Here is a 17,160-nt window from a genome sequence, read left to right on the forward strand (position 1 = left end):
ATGGCGGCCGGCAAGCGACCAGCTGCCGTCCTCGACGCCGGCCACATGACGCATCAAGAACCAGAAGCAACCTTGTGCAAGAGGAGGCGCGTCCGCATCGGCACCACGACGGCCTTCAAGTTCGAGGACACGCCCTGCCTCGGCGAGGGCAGCTTCGGCGCCGTCCTCAAGGCGCGCCACCGCGTCACCGGCAAGACCGTCGCCATCAAGGTCATCCGCTCCACGGACGATCCTGCCGTCGCCAACAGAGAGATCGAGAAGGAGGCTGGCTTCCTCGAGGCCTGCAGCCCCGACCCTTACGTCGTCGGCTCCCATGGACTCATCCGCGACCCGGCCACCCACAAGCTCTGCCTCGCCATGGACTACGTCGGGCCCAACCTCTACGCCTTCCTGTCCGAGAGGCCGCCACTCCCGGAGGCCATCGTGAAAACCTACATGTGGCAGCTCCTCACCGGCGCCAACAAGATGCACATGCACCGGATCGTCCACCGCGACATCAAGCCGCACAACATCCTCGTCGGCCAAGGAGGAAAGATCCTCAAGATCTGCGACCTCGGGCTGGCCAGGTCCTTGGAGACCGCCAAGTTGCCGTACCAATTTGCTGGAACCATGCCTTACATGGCGCCCGAGATCCTCCTGGGGAAGCCGGACTATGACGAGGGCGTCGACACTTGGTCGCTGGGATGCGTCATGGCCGAGATGCTAACCGGAAACATGCTGTTCAAAGCCGACAAAAAGGAAGACAGGATTGCCCAGCTCTCGGCTATCTTCCGCGTTCTCGGGTTACCTTGGCCGGAGGTCGTCGCGGCCAAGGTGCCGCAGGCGCAGCACAACACGCTGGGAAACCTCCTCCCCCGGGAAACCTTGTCCGAGGACGGGTTCCAAGTCTTGAAAGGGCTTCTCGAGTGCAACCCAGCTAAGCGGCTGACGGCGGCCGCCGCGCTCCAACTCCCGTGGTTCGCGCCCAAGCTCCACACCGACGACGACGTGTCAGAGCTGCCGCCAAGAAGGAACGTTCTGCGGATGAAGATCGTTCAGACGGGGACACTGAAGAAGAAGACTGTGCTGCGGATCAAGTTCGCTCCGGCAACACCCAAGAAGAACCTCGGGGCGACGCCCGGAACGAAGAAGAATCTGCAGCGGACCGAGGTCATCCCACCGGCGACACCAACACCACACATGAAGAACGTGCTCAAAATACCACTTGCGGTTTGGAACAAGCCATGCAGCAGTGTAGCTAGCTAGATGGTTGCTAGCATGTGTGCTTCGCGTACGGTGCAAACCATAGCATGCGGAGCTCCACGTATTTTGATGATTGTCTTTCTTCTGACGTTTTGAAACCTTATATACTGTTCATTTGGAAAGGGCTTGTCGTCCTTGTTCATCTAGCTGTGTATGTACTCCAATTACTTGGAGATAATATCGAGCATATGCCGTAAATCGGTCATGTTTAATATAGTGTATACATCTTCACCATTGCCCTTATGTATATGTTCTTTTGTTAATCTAGCAGAGTTGCTATGCAGCATCATCAGTGTATCAAATATGCTAAGTATTTATTGTTATACCATGTACAGTTCTTTACTTCTATTTATCCTCTTCATTCCATAATACATAACATTGGACATTGATACATTTCTATAGTGTATCTCTGACCTGTATTTTCCAAACAAAATATATGTTCATATTAATATTGCCAAAAAGAATTAAGAAACACTACCAGAAAAACCATAATAGCCTTCAGAGCTATGCCGACAGCCTCCGCCAGGCCGTCGGCATACTCAGACCGTCGGGCTATCCGCATCTATGCCTACGGCCATCGTCGGCATAGAAAGGTCGTCGGCCTAGTTTAGAGTACGTCTATAGTTGCCGTCCGCATACACGAGCCATCGACATAGCTGTGGGCTCGGTGACCCCCTTCGTGCCGGGAGGCTAACACTGTCGACTCTACGCCGACGGCTGGACGGCTGGCCGTCAGCATACATACGCATGCCACGTCACCGATCCGGGGCGCACCGACCACCTGCCCTGGCCCGTACCAGCCACATCATCGATCCAGGTGAGCGCCGTCAGCATAGTGTTATTTTTCCCGTTCTACTTGTTTTCTCTTTTTTATTTATTTTTCTTTCTCTCAAAACTAATTTGATTAACTTAAATGTGCCTTATCTAAACAAAAACATAGCTCAATTATATATCGATTGCCCCCCTCACGGACGTCGCTCCCGCCGTGTTACGGAGGGGGGAAACGGTCCACACGAGGGAATCTGGTTAGACGGGACGGGGTACGTGGGGTGTAGCAAACACGCCAGGTCTTGTGGTGGGCCCTCCTACGCGTGTGGAAGCGTGGTGGTAGGCGCAATGACCCGGCACAAGGCTGCGAGGGTGTGCCCCCTCGCGGGCGTCGGTGCCTCCGTGTCACGGAGGGAGAAACGGTCACGTCGGGCCGTCACGGAGGGAATCTTGGGTCGGGACCGTGTTCGTGGGTGTAGCTATGGGCTAGGCTATGAAAACCCGGTGAAAAGGTCCATCGGTCAAACCCCATCCGGCGTAAGTCAAAGGGCTAGATCCGAGAGTCGTTTGTGTCAAGGTTAGACAGGATGGGGTAGCTATGCTGCGAGGTCTTGTAGTGGACCCTCCTACGCGTGAGGAAGCGTGGTGGCTGGCGCAAGCACCCAGCACGCGGCTTCGTGGCTGTGCCCACCCTCGCGGGCGTTGTTGCCGTCGTGTCACGGAGGGGGGGGAACGGCCATGTCGGGCCGACAGGGAGGGAATCTTGGGTCGGGACCGTGTTCGGGGATGTAGCTATGTGCTGGTCTATGACAACCCAGTGAAAAGGTCCATCGGTCAAACCCCGTCCGGCGTAAGTCAAAGGGCTAGATCGGCCAGTCGTGTGTGTCAGGGTTAGACATGACGGGGTACCTAGGGGGGTAGCTATGCTGCCAGGTCTTGCGGTGGGCCCTCCTACGCGTGTGGAAGCGTGGTGGCAAGCCCAAGCACCTGGCACGCGGCTTCGAGGGTGTGTCCCCCCTTCCGGGCGTCGCTGCCGCCGTGTCACGGAGGGGGAAACGGCCATGTCAGACCGACATGGAGGGAGTCTTGGTCCGGGACCACGTACGGGGGTGTAGCTATGGGTTGGGCTATGACAACCCGATGAAAAGGTCCATCGGTGAAACCGCGTCCCGCGTAAGTCAAAAGAGCTAGATCCGCCGGTCGTGTGTGTGAGGGTTAGACGGGACGGGGTACCTAGGGGGGTAGCTATGCCGCCAGGTCTTGTGTTGGGCCCTCCTACGCATGTGGTAGCATGGTGGCAGGCACAAGCACTCCACACGTGGCTCCGTGGGTTCCCCCCCCCCCTCACGGGCGTAGCTGCCGCCGTGTCATGAAGGGTGGGAACGGCCACGTCGGGCCGACACGGAGGGAATCTTGGGTCGGGACCGTGTTCGGGGATGTAGCTATGGGCTGGTCTATGACAACCCGGTGAAAAGGTCCATCGGTCAAACCCCGTCCGGCGTAAGTCAAAGGGCTAGATCGGCCGATCGTCTGTGTCAGGGTTAGACGTGACGGGGTACCTATGGGGGTAGCTATGCCGCCAGATCTTGTGGTGGGCCCTCCTATGCGTGTGGAAGCGTGGTGGGAGGCGCAAGCACCCGGTACGCGGCTCCGTGGGTGTGCCCCCCTCGCGGGCATCGCTGCTGCCATGTCACGGAGGGGGGAAACGGCCACGTCGGGCCGACACAGAGGGAATCTTGGGTCGGGACCGTGTTCGGGGGTGTAGCTATGGGCTGGGCTATGACAACCCGGTGAAAAGGTCCATCGCTCAAACCCCGTCCGGCATAAGTCAAAGGGCTAGATCCGCGAATCGTCTCCATCGGTGCGGTAGATAGATCTGGTAGAACACATGACTTTACCTTGTCCTAAACTGGATGAGCTCCCACCGGTCTCCATCCGTGCGGTAACGACGGCGATGACGGAGAAGGAGGGTTAGGCGTAGGTGGAGCTTCCCGTGAGCACCGCGCTTAACCTAGATCGGATAGGTATGTCGGTAGGGGTGTGACGGCGGCGAATCTCGTAGTTCGTGCCCCAGCACCCCACCGTCTTTTATATAACGCGGGTCACAGGGGCCCACCAACCATAATGGGTTGGGCGCCCCCGATTAGGGCGCATAGATCAAGGCCTGGTGGGCTGTTGGGCCCACGCGGTGAGAGATCAATCTAACATTCTCGCCCTTGATCTTGACTTTTACTTTTGAATTTATACTTTCTATTTTATTTGTTCCATCACATATAAGCATGTAGAGCATGCCTCATCGTCACAACTTAATTGTCGATAGAATCATACAGCTACAACACACTTTTGTTTTGAAACAAATTCATTTACTTTTGGGCTTCTTATAATCCAGAAATCATAGGCTTTCCATCAAACCCATGCCGGCTAAGTGTTCCTTGAACATACTGGGTGGTAAGCCTTTCGTTAGCGGATTCGCAAGCATATACTTTGTACTTATATGCTCGAGACTTATAGTTTGATCCTGGATTTTATCTTTCACAACGTAATACTTTATATCTATTGTCTTGGAAGCATTACTAGACTTGTTGTTGTGAGCATAAAATACTGCGGGCTGGTTGTCACAGTATATCTTTAGTGGCTTGTGAATACAATCTACCACTTTCAAGTCGGGTATAAACTTCTTTAACCATATCACCTGCCCGGTGTCTTCAAAGCATGCTATGAACTCTGCTTGCATCGTGGACGGTGCAACTATGGTCCGATTGGAGATTTTCCATGAAATAGCTCCCCTGCGAGAGTGAACACGTACCCAGACGTGGATTTTCTGTCATCTCTATCTCCTGCAAAATCTGCGTCTGAGTACCCTTTTATCTCTAGGGACTCAGATCTCCTGTATGTTAGCATGATTTCTTTTGTGCCTTGCACATAACGCAAAGCTTTCTTTGCCATCTTCCAGTGCTCTTGGCCTGGATTTGCTTGATATCTACCGAGTACCCCGGTGATAAACGCCAAGTCAGGGCGTGTGCACACTTGTGCATACTGTAAACTTCCAACAACCGAAGTATACAGTATTGTTTTCATTTCATCGAGCTCGTACTTATTCTTGGGACATTGGTGATTCCCAAAACTATCGCCCTTGACTATTGGAGTAGGTATGGCTTTACACTTGTGCATATTATACTTTTGGAGAACTTTCTCTAAATATGCTTTCTGTGAAAGTCCTAAGACTCCATTTTTCCTGTCTCGGTGAATATCAATGCCCAAAACATATGATGCATCACCAAGGTCTTTCATGTCGAAGTTCGAGGATAAAAACTTCTTTGTTTCTTGTAGTAGACTAATACCATTGCTTGCAAGCAAGATATCATCCACATACAAGATTAGGAAAATATATTTCCCATGTTTAAACTTTGCATAAATGCAGTTATCCTCAACATTTTCTTAAAATCCAAACCTCTTAACAGTATCATTAAACTTTATGTACCACTGTCTAGAGGCTTGCCTTAGCCCATAAATAGATTTCTTTAGGCGGCATCCCATATTTTGTTTACCTTCCATGATAAAAGCGTTGGGTTGTTTCATGTATACATCTTCTTCTAAATCTCCGTTTAGAAATGCCATTTTTACATCCATTTGATGCATCTCTAAATCAAAATGAGCAACTAGTGCCATTATGATTCTGAAGGAGTCCTTACAAGAGACTGGAGAAAAGGTCTCATTGTAGTCTATCCCTTCTCTTTGCGTGAATCCTTTTGCCACAAGTCAGGCTTTATACTTATCTACATTCCCATTAGAGTCATACTTTGTTTTGTAGACCCATTTGCAGCCTACTGTCTTTGCTCCTTTAGGAATAGTCACTAAGTCCCAAACATTATTGGAACTCATCGATTTCATCTAATCTTCCATTGCCTCTAGCCATTTTGATGAGTGAGGGATTTTAATGGCTTCTTCGTATGTGGTGGGATCACCTTCCATATAAACCATTTCTGTGTTGTAGACTTCATATTCAGTAGAAATAGCAGGTCTTCTTGTTCTATTAGACCTTCTCAGTGCCTCATTGTCTGGCACACTTTCTACCTTTTCTTGCTGCACTTCCCTTTCATGATCAACAACGGGTTCAGTCGGCTCTTGAAGGACAGGTTCCGGGTCTTCTCCCATAGTTGTCATCGTTGGAGTCACAGCAGGTAGCGAGAAAAATGGCTCTTGAATCATCGAAATGGGTGCATGCACCCTTTTCTCCTCAAGATCAATTTTCCGAGCTACCAAGCTCCCCCTCATCATTTCGTCCTCTAAAAAGACAACATGTCTCATTTCTACAAACTTTGTGAATTTGTCTGGATAGTAGAAACAAAAACCTTTTGACCTATCACGGTAGCCAATGAAATGGCAACTCACTGTCTTTGGATCTAACTTTCCAATGTTTGGATTAAACATTTTGGCCTCAGCTAGACATCCCCACACCCTGAAGTGTTGCAGGGATGGCACTCTTCCTGTCCATAGCTCGTGCGGTGTTTTGGGCACCGACTTGCTTGGTACTCTGTTGAGAATGTGAATGGCGGTTTTAAGCACCTCCATCCACAATCCCAATGGCATGTCGGAGTAGCTCATCATGTTGTGCACCATATCCATGAGGGTACGGTTACGCCTTTCAGCTACTCCATTTTGCTCAGGCTCGCCCGGCATTGAATACTGGGCGACAATGCCAGTCTCCTGCAAGAACATTGCAAAAGGTCCAGGGGCTTGGCCATATGGTCTGTGTCAACCGTAGTACTCCCCCCCCCCACGGTCTGACCTCACAATCTTAATCTTTTTGTCAAGCTGATTTTCAACTTCAGCTTTGAATATCTTGAATTTATCCAATGCCTCATTTCTTTCTTTGATTGGATAAATGTAACCAAAGCTGGAGTAATCGTTTGTGAATGTTATGAACGAATCATAACCATCCACACTTTTCACGGGAAACGGTCCACAAATATCAGTGTGGATAATTTCCAGTGTTCCTGTGCTTCGGTTTGCACCTTTCTTTATCTATTTTACATATTTTCCTTTGATGCAATATACGCATTGTTCTAAGTCAGAGAACTCCAACTTTGGAAGAATTTCGCTTTTGATTAATCTTTCTATTCTCCCCGTGGAAATATGGCCCAATCGACAGTGCCATACTTTCGAGGAGTCGTGAGTTCTCTTTCTTTTTCTTTTGTTCGTTGTTCGACGAAGAAATTTGCACATTCACATTATTTGCATAATTCACTTTTTCACGAATTTATAACAAATAAAGCTCATCATTAAGAAAGGCATTGCCAACATAACCATTATTGTACCAAAAGGTACATTTACCATGTCCAAAAAACATTGATAATTGTCTTTGTCTAAGCATGAAACACTTATTAAGTTCCTATTACATGAAGGCACAAAAAGTACATCTCTAAGAAAAAGCTTGAATCCTTCGGTTAGCTCCAAGGAGACGTCACCTACAGCTTCAACTTCTGCTTGGACACCATTTGCGAGTTCAATACTTCTTTCTTTTTGGCACATGGTCCTCTTCAAACTGAATCCGTGTAAAGTGTTTGCAACATGAACAGTTGCTCCTAAGTCAATCCACCAAGTAGATTTTCAAAACTTGAAATATAGAGATTCATTTACAAAGGAAACAATATTGTTACCTCTCTTTGCCATGAAGGCCTTTAGCCAGGTGACACGTCTCAAACGTATCTATAATTTTTTATGGTTTCATATTGTTATCTTGTCAACTTTGGATGTTTTATATACCTTTTTTATCTTTTTTGGGACTAACTTATTAATTCAGTGCCAAGTGCCAGTTCCTGTCTTTTCTGTGTTTTTGACTCTTTCCAGATCTGATTTTGGAACGGAGTCCAAACGGAATAAAATCCCCGAAATAAAGTTTTCCAGAACAGAAGAAGATCGAGAGACTTGAGGCCAAGGCAGGAGGCCCACAGGGAGCCCACAAGCCCTGTTGCCGCGGCCAGGGGGGCCCGCGACAACCAGGCTTGTGGCCTCCCTGGCGCTCCCCTGCACTAGCTCTTTGGCCTATAAATTCCCTAAAATCGCAGAAACAATCAGGGCATCCACGAAAACACTTTTCCGCCGCCGCAAGCTTTCGTTTCCGCGAGATATCATCTGGAGACCCTTCCCGGTGCCCTGCCGGAGGGGACTTTGGAGTTGGAGGGCTTCTACATCAACATCATCGCCTCTCCAATGACTCATGAGTAGTCTACTTCACACCTACGGGTCCGTAGTTAGTGGCTAGATGGCTTCTTCTCTCTCTTGGATCTTCAATACAAAGTTCTCCATGATCTTCATGGAGATCTGTCCGATGTAATCCTCTTTGGCGGTGTGCTTGTCGAGATCCGATGAATTGTGGATTTGTGATGAGATTATCTATGAATTATATTTGAGTCTTTGCTGATTTCTTATATGCATGATTTTATATCCTTGTAAGTCTCTCCGAGTCTTGGGTTTTGTTTGGCCAACTAGATCTATGATTCTTGCAATGGGAGAAATGCTTGGTTTTGGGTTCATACCGTGTGGTGACTTTTCCCAGTGACAGAAGGGGCAGCAAGGCACGCATCGTGTTGTTGCCATCAAGGGTAACAAGATGGGCTTTCATCATAGATTTGAGATTGTCCATCTACATCATGTCCTCTTGCTTAAGGCGTTACTCTGTTCTTTTGAACTTAATACACTAGAGGCATGCTGGATAGCGGTCGACGTGTGGAGTAATAGTAGTAGATGCAGAAAGTATCGGTCTACTTGTTTTGGACGTGATGCCTATAGATATAATCATTGCCATAGATAACGTCACGACTTTGCGCGGTTCTATCAATTGCTCGACAGTAATTCGTTCACCCACCGTTTACTTGCTTTCATGAGAGAAGCCACTAGTGAACACTACGACCCCCGGGTCTATTCACATCTATCATCTCCACTTTCACTTTTACTTTGCTTTGTTTACTTTTTGCTTTCAGTTTTCACTTTGCAAACAATCTATAAGGGATTTACAACCCCTTCATAGCGTTGGGTGCAAGCTCTTTGTGTTTGTGCAGGTACTTGTGACTTGACGCGATCCTCCTACTGGATCGATGCCTTGGTTCTCAAACTGAGGGAAATACTTACCGCCGCTGTGCTACATCACCCTTTCCTCTTCAAGGGAACACCAACGCAAGGCTCCAAGGACGCGGGGTAATCCTTTGCATATTTTCCAAGGAAGTCCCTATAGGCATAGCCCGTAGCAAAAGGATTCCTGGCACCGCTGCCAGGGAAGGTCTGTTGTCGCAGTAGCAGAAGGATTTCTGGCACCGTTGCCGGGGAAGGTATGTTGTCGCAGTAGCAGAATGATTTCTGGCGCGCCGTTGCCGGGGTGGAGAGATCAAGTCAAGATCTATCCAAGTAAGTGTCACAAACTCATCTCTTGCATTTACCTTTTTGCCAGTTGCCTCTCGTTTTCCTCTCTCCCACTTCACATTTGCCGTTTTCATTTGCCTTTTTTGTTCGCCCTTTTCTTTTGCTTGCTTTCTGTTGCTTGTGTGCTATGTGCCTTCATTATGCTTGCATCTTCGCTTGCTGAAAATCTAGTGATATGGATCCTCACCCACTTGCTAACCTCTTTAAGAGATCCAATTATGTTGATCCAATTGCTAGTGAGTTGAGTGCACTTGACTTTCTCTTTGGAGTTTTGCTTGAGATGCGTGAATCTGAAAATCGTGATGAAGAAATTTATGAAATGATTCACGAGGGCTCTTTGAATGAAAAGCATGATTGCAATGATTTCATTATAAATTCTATTAATGACAATCATGCTAAAAATATGCAAAACCCTAAGCTTGGGGATGCTAGTTTTGCTTTGTCCACTACTTGTTGCAATGATATTTGCAATAATATTGAAAGTGGGTTTGGAGAAGTCATGACTTTAGTTGATGATAATCCCACTATTTTGAAGAGCGTCAACTTTGCATGCATGTGGATCATGAAAATAATATCCTTTGTGATAGCTACATTGTTAAATTTGATTATGATCCCACATGTAATGGCTATGAGAGAGGAAAATATTGTGGTAGAAACTTTCATGTTACCAAATTACCTCTCGTTATGTGGAGATTGCTTTTGACTCTTTCTTCTTCCTTGCATATGGCAACTATTGGTTGTCTTGACAATCTATTTTCCTATAAAATGCCTATGCATAGGAAGTATGTTAGACTTAGATATGATTTTCACATGCTTTATGATGCTCTCGTTGTGCTTCAATTCTTGTCTTTTGTGTGAGCATCATTGAATTATCAATGCCGAGCTAAGGGCGTTAAACAATAGCGCTTGTTGGGAGGCAACCCAATGAATTTATCTTTTTCTTTCTGTTTTGCTGCGTCCACACTTTCATAATTCTGTTGTGATTGTGTTTTTTGTGTTTCTTTTTGTGTTTGAGCCAAGCAAAACCTTTATGACTAGTCTTGGTAATGGTTGTTTGATCCTGCTGGAAAAAGACAGAAACTTTTCGCTCACGAGATCATTTTTCATTTTTATTCAGAAAGAGATTTTGACTTGATTCTTTTTTGCTTCTGATTGATATGCTTTTTCCCTTTACCTTCGTAATTCTTCAGATTTTTTGAGGTATCAAAATATACGAAGTATATAGATTGCTACAGAGTGGTCTGCTGTTAACAGATTCTGTTTTTGTTGAGTTGGTTGCTTATTTTGATGAAACTATGAATAGTATGGGGGGTATTAGCCATGGAAGATTGAAAATACAGTAACCCAACACCAGCATAAGTAGAATTTAAGTTTGCTACAGTACCTAAGGAAGTGGCGGTTTGCTTTCTTATACTAATGTTATCACGAGTTTCTGTTTAAGTTTCGTGTTGTGAAGTTTTCAAGCTTTGGGTGAAGTTCTTATGGACAAAAAGATAAAGAGTGGCAAGAGCTCAAGATTTGGGATGCCCAAGGCACCCCAAGTTGATTCAAGTATGCCATAAAAGCCTAAGCTTGGGATGCCCCGGGAAGGCATCCCCTCTTTTGTCTTCAATCCATTGGTAACGTTACTTGGGGCTATATTTTTATTCACCACATGTTATGTGTTTTGCTTGGAGCGTCTTGTATCGTAGGAGTCTTTAATTTTTGTTGTGTCACAATCTTCCTTTCTGCACACCTAGAGAGAGAGACATGCACTCACCGTGGTTTTGTCGAGCTTCACTTATATCCTTTGTTTAGACAATTCAGCTTACATGTGCGTCACTTATATCTTTTGAGCTAGTTGATTATTCTCTATGTGCTTCACTTATATCTTTTAGAGCACGGAAGCGCGTGGCTTGGTAGTTGATCTATGCTATGAAAGTAGTCTCAAAAGGGGTAGTTATCCAAAGGGATATGAAAACTTCCACCTTCATGAGCATTGAATAGTTAGAGAAGTTTGATTCATCTCAATTAGTTTTGAGTTGTGGTTGTGGTAATATTGAAGTTATATTAGTAAGGTGTTGTGGATCTAGAAATACTTGTGTTGAAGTTAGTGATTCCCGTAGCATGCACGTATCGTGAACCGCTGTATGATGAAGTCTGAGCATGATTAGTTCATTGATTGTCATCCTTTGTCTGGCGGTCGGGATCGCGCGATGGTTTATACCTACCAACCCTTCCCCTAGGAGTATGAGTTGAATGCTTTGTTTCGATTACTACTAAAACTTTTGCAACAAGTATATGAGTTCTTCATGACTAATGTTGAGTCCATGGTTTAGATGCACTTACACCGTCCACCATCACTATCTTCTTTAGTGTCGTGCAACTTTCGCCGGTGCACAAAACCCACCATTAGCCTCCCTCAAAACAGCCACCATACCTACCTACTATGGCTTTTTCAAAGCCATTCCGAGATATATTGCCATGCAACTACCACCATGACATGTGCCACCACTTCTACATTGCCATTGCATGATCATAAGATAGCTAGCATGAGGTTTCCGTTGATATCTATGCCATGCTAGATCATTGTCACGGTACACTACCAAAGGCATTCCATATAGAGTCATCATTGCTTTAAGTTTTGAGTTGTAAGTGTGATGATCATTATTGATGGAGCATTGTCCCATGTGAGGAAATAAAAGAGGCCAAAGATGCCCACCAAAAATTAAAAAAAGAGGCCAAAGAGCCCACCAAAAAAATGAGAGAAAAAGAGAGAAGGGACAATGCTACTATCTCCTTTCCACACTTGTGCTTATTGAGCACCATGATCTTCATGATTGAGAGTCTCTTGTTTTGTCACCACCATATAGCTAGTGGGAAATTTTCATTATATAACTTGGCTTGTATATTCCAATGATAGGCTTCCTCAAATTTTCCTTAGGTCTTCGTGAGCAAGCAAAGTTGGACGCACACCCACTAGTTTTCTTTAAGAGCTTTCACATACTATTAGCTCTAGTGCATAATTTTATGGCAATCCCTACTCATTCACGTTGATATCTATTAATGAGCATCTCCATAGCTCATTGATATGCCTAGTCAATGTGACCATCTTCTCCTTGTTTGTCTTGCAACCTGCACCACACTCCACTTCACTTATAGTGCTAAAACCATGGCTCACGCTCATGTATTGCGTGAGAGTTGAAAAAGTTTGAGAAAGTAAAGGTGTGAAAACAATTACTTGGCCAATACCGAGGTTGTGCATGATTTAAATTCGTTTTGCAAGGATGATAGAGCATAGCCAGACTATATGATTTTGTAGGGATAACTTTCTTTTGGCCTTGTTATTTTGAAAGTTCATGATTACCTTGCTAGTTTCCTTGAAGTATTATTGTCTCCACGTCAATAGCAAACAATTGTTTTGAATCTAATGGATCTAAACATTCATGTCACATAAGAGGGGTTACAAAGGACATCTATGCTAGGTAGCATGAAAGCATCAAAAAATCATTCTTTATCACTTCCCTACTCGAGGACGAGCACGAGTTAAGCTTGGGGGTGCTTGATACGTCTCAAACGTATCTATAACTTTTGATGGTTTTATGCTGTTATCTTGTCAACTTTGGATGTTTTATATACTTTTTTATCTTTTTGGGACTAATTTATTAATTCAGTGCCAAGTGCTAGTTCCTGCTTTTTCTGTGTTTTTTACTCTTTTCAGATCTGATTTTGGAACGGAGTCCAAATGGAATAAAATCCTCGAAATAAAATTTTCCAGAACAGAAGAAGATCGGGGGACATAAGGGCCAAGGCAGGAGGCCCACAGGGAGCCCACAAGCCCTGTTGCCGTGGCCAGGGGGGCCCTGCGGCAACCAGGCTTGAGGCCTCTGATGACCCACACGTATAGGGGATCAATCGTAGTCCTTCGATAAGTAAGAGTGTCGAACCCAATGAGGAGCAGAAGGCTCTGATAAACGGACTTCAGCAAGGTAATAACTGCAAGCACTGAAGGTAGCGTTAACAAGTGATTGTATAGCGAGGTGAAATGTAGCACGCAAAGAGTAACAAGTAATAAGTAGTAGCAACGGTGCACCAAGTGGCCCAATCCCTTTTGTAGCAAGGGACAAGCCTGAACAAAGTCTTATAGGCACAATCCCACTTATGATTAACCTCTCTCGCAAGCATCCGCAACTACAAAAGAAGAATTAAGACAAAGTCTAACCATAGCATTAAACTAGTGGATCCAAATCAGCCCCTCACGAAGCAACGCATAGACTGGGGTTTAAGCTTCTGTCACTCTAGCAACCCATCATCTACTTACTACTTCCCAATGCCTTCCTCTAGGCCCAAATATGGTGAAGTGTTATGTAGTCGACGTTCACATAACACCACTAGAGGAAAAACAACATACATCATATCAAAATACCGAACGAATATCAAATTCACATGACTATTATCAGCATGACTTATCCCATGTCCTCAAGAACGAAAGTAACTACTCACAAGACATAATCATAATCATGACCAGAGGTGTAATGAATAGCATCAAGGATCTGAACATAAACTCTTCCACCAAGTAATCCAACAAGCATCAACTACAAAGAGTAATCAACACTACTAGCAACCTTACAAGTACCAATCTGAGTTGCGAGACGAAGATTGGTTACAAGAGATGAACTAGGGATTGGAGAGGAGATGCTGCTGATGAAGATGTTGATGAAGATGCCTCCCCTCCGACGAGAGGAGTGTTGGTGATGAAGATGGCGACGATTCCCCCCTCCGGGAGGGAAATTTCCCCGGCAGGACCATCCTGCCGGAGCTCTAAATTGGATCTGCTCAAGTTCCGCCCTGTGGCGGCGGTGAAACCACGAAAAAGATCCCGTATGATTTTTTTCCAGGTCAGGACGCATCATATAGCAAAAGAGGGGGGCTAGTGGGCCAGTGGGCTGCCCACAAGCTTGCCCTGCACCATGAGGGGGGGTGGTGGCGGTGGGCAAGCTTGTGGGGCCCTGGTGGCCCCCCCTCCGGTAGTTCTTTCTCCCAGTATTTTTAATATATTCCAGAAAAAATCCACGTAAATTTTTAGGGCATTTGGAGGTGTGCAGAATAGTGGACTAGGATTTGCTCCTTTTCCAGTCCAGAATTCCAGCTGCCTGAATTCTCCCTCTTCAAATAATCCTTGCCAAATAAGAGAGAAAAGGCATAAATATGGTACCACAAGTAATATAACAGCCCAAGAAGCAATAAATATCAACATGAAAACATGATGCAAAATGGACGTATCAACTCCCACAAGCTTAGACCTCGCTTGTCCTCAAGCGAAAACCAAGTACCATAAACATGTCCACATGTTTGGGGACGAAGGTGTCGATAAAACATAATACGGACATGAGGGCATCATGATCACACATAGAACAGCAATATATCAAAAAGATTCTTATGGGAAAGTAACAATTCCTTCACCAAGCAAAACATGAAGCAAAAACCTTACCGAGAAGTAACCAACAATAGCCTATAGTCATTGAAGCAATTGCAATTTATCACAACATCAGATAGAGTCAAATAAGAGCTTGTAAGGCAAACCCACATACTCAATCATCTCTTTTGTTTTCCACAATTGTTACAACTTACGTGGTACTCATGGTGTCAAAGTTTCAGCTGAACACAGAGGAAGATAGGGGCTTATAGTTTTGCCTCCCAACGGTGTACCTCAAGGGTAAAGTCAACAACAATAAAGCATGAGTACTCAACTCCAAGTTGATATATGAATATAGATCTTTCCCAAGCATGTGACGTTAGCCAAGACAAAGGCAAAAAGGGAATTGGTGATGATCACCATGACTCTTACAAGGGTAAAAAGTAAAGGTACAAGATAGGCCCTTCGCAGAGGGAAGCAGAGGTTGTCATGCGCTTTTGAGGTTTGAATGTGTGTCCTCTTAGTGCGGAGGAACGTCACTTTATATTGCCTCCTGTGATAAAGAACTTTATTATGCAGTCTGTCGCTTTTATGTCTTCCTCATCACAGGTTCGTACAAAGCTTATTTTCCACACACTAATAGATCATACATATTAGAGATCAATTTTTATTGCTTGCACCGATGACAACTTACTTGAAGGATCTTATTCAATCCATAGGTAGGTATGGTGGACTCTCATGGCAAAACTGGTTTGGAGGTTTATGGATGCACAAGTAGTATCTCTACTTGGTGCGGGAGTTTTGGCTAATATGAGGTGGAAGCAATCGTCATATGCTAATGGATCTCTAATCATATAACATTGTTTGGAACCAAGCAAACACAATTCATTATGTTGTCTTCCTTGTCCAACATCTACTCCTAGGCATGTAATAGTTTGGTGAGTGCTCACAATTGCAAAAAGTGTCTAAGATGATATATCTATATGTGAACCTCTCTTTCCTTATTACTTCTTATTAATTGCAACAATGACTGAGGTCTGTGTTAATTTATTCTCAACAAGTTTCAATCATCATACTTGTCATATGTGAAGTTATCACTTTCCATAAGATAGTCTCATGATCTTTCATGCTATCGTTCTTTTCATACTTTTTTTGGCACAAAGCAAAGCCCTTAACTAAGAAACTCTTTATTATATAGCTCGTAATCTCGAATACATCGGGGGAAAGACAAAAGCAAAAGACTCAAACTAAAAAGTAAAGACTTCTTCCTCTAAAAGAAGAAATAAAAACTGAAAAAGGAAAGAACTAAAACAAGGGTAAAAGCAAAAGATATAAGGGTGATACGATACCAGGGCAACTCCCCCAAGCTTGGCAGAAGCCAAGGGGATTGCCCATACCAATGCTTAGTTGTCTTCCTTTGGTGGTGATGGTGGTGTTGTTGTCGCCTTTGATTCCAAGAGAGCTATCAATCTTTGATTTATACCTTTGAGATATGTGACATGGTTTTGTAGCAAAACAACTTCACGAGAAAGAGAAATATTGCGAGCACGAGTTGTTTTGCAAAACCTCAAGAGTTCAATCAAGGATGGAGACAACACGTGAAGGAAGGGTTGGAGAAAATCTACTCCTTCAACGTCTTCAATGTTGAACATAGGTTGAACTTCCTCCCTAGCTTGGGTTTTCTCCTTAGCTTGGTCCCTGCCATCCGTGACTACTACTCTTTTCAGATCAGCATCTACTTCCTCATGAACTTGGTGAAGATCATTCTCTCCAACAGATTCCTGAGACATCTTTGCTCTAAATCTACGGCAGGAAACAAGCTCGAAACGAAAACAGAGGAAAACTGCGTGATACGGAGATCAAAACCTTCGAGCGACTATATATTGATTTTTTCTGGGTCAGAAGGAGTCCTCCGCAAGAAAACGGAGTCCGGGAGGCACACGAGGTGCCCACAAGCTTGCCCACCGCCACCAGGGGGGTGGTGGCGGAGTGGGCCCTTGTGGCTGCCTCGTTTGCTCTCCGGACTGCTTTTTATTTTTCTAATTTTCCAAAAATTCCAAAACGGAAGAAATTTCCTATTAGAAAAGTATCGGAGCCCAATTTCTTGCCGAAATAGATACATCTTCGTTTTCAAGGTCTGAAACAGGCTCATAAACATCCCTTATGTACTCCTCTGGAGTTATGACATTGATGATATTGGTCTCAACATTTATGGGAGTACCAGAGATGTAATGCTTGATTCTTTGCCCATTTACCACTCTAGGAAAATTTCCTTCCGTGTTATTGATTTTGATGGCACCAGAACGATATACTTCCTCGACAACATAGGGACCTTC

The 17,160-nt window shown here is 45.2% G+C and overlaps 1 protein-coding gene across 1 annotated transcript; it reads left to right on the forward strand.

The window, feature by feature from the left end:
• On the forward strand, positions 1 to 1,245 carry LOC123450691 (cyclin-dependent kinase 1-like). The gene has a single exon (XM_045127822.1). It carries the CDS (start codon positions 1 to 3, stop codon positions 1,243 to 1,245), a length of 1,245 nt encoding a protein of 414 aa, XP_044983757.1.
• Positions 1,246 to 17,160: the final 15,915 nt, after the last annotated feature.

Source organism: Hordeum vulgare, chromosome 4H (assembly GCF_904849725.1).
Source record: "Hordeum vulgare subsp. vulgare chromosome 4H, MorexV3_pseudomolecules_assembly, whole genome shotgun sequence".
Lineage (NCBI taxonomy): Eukaryota > Viridiplantae > Streptophyta > Magnoliopsida > Poales > Poaceae > Hordeum > Hordeum vulgare.

Coding starts and splice junctions, on each gene's coding strand:
- LOC123450691 (XM_045127822.1), top strand. CDS start 1: ATGGCGGCCGGCAAGCGACCAGCTGCCGTCCTCGACGCCGGCCACATG.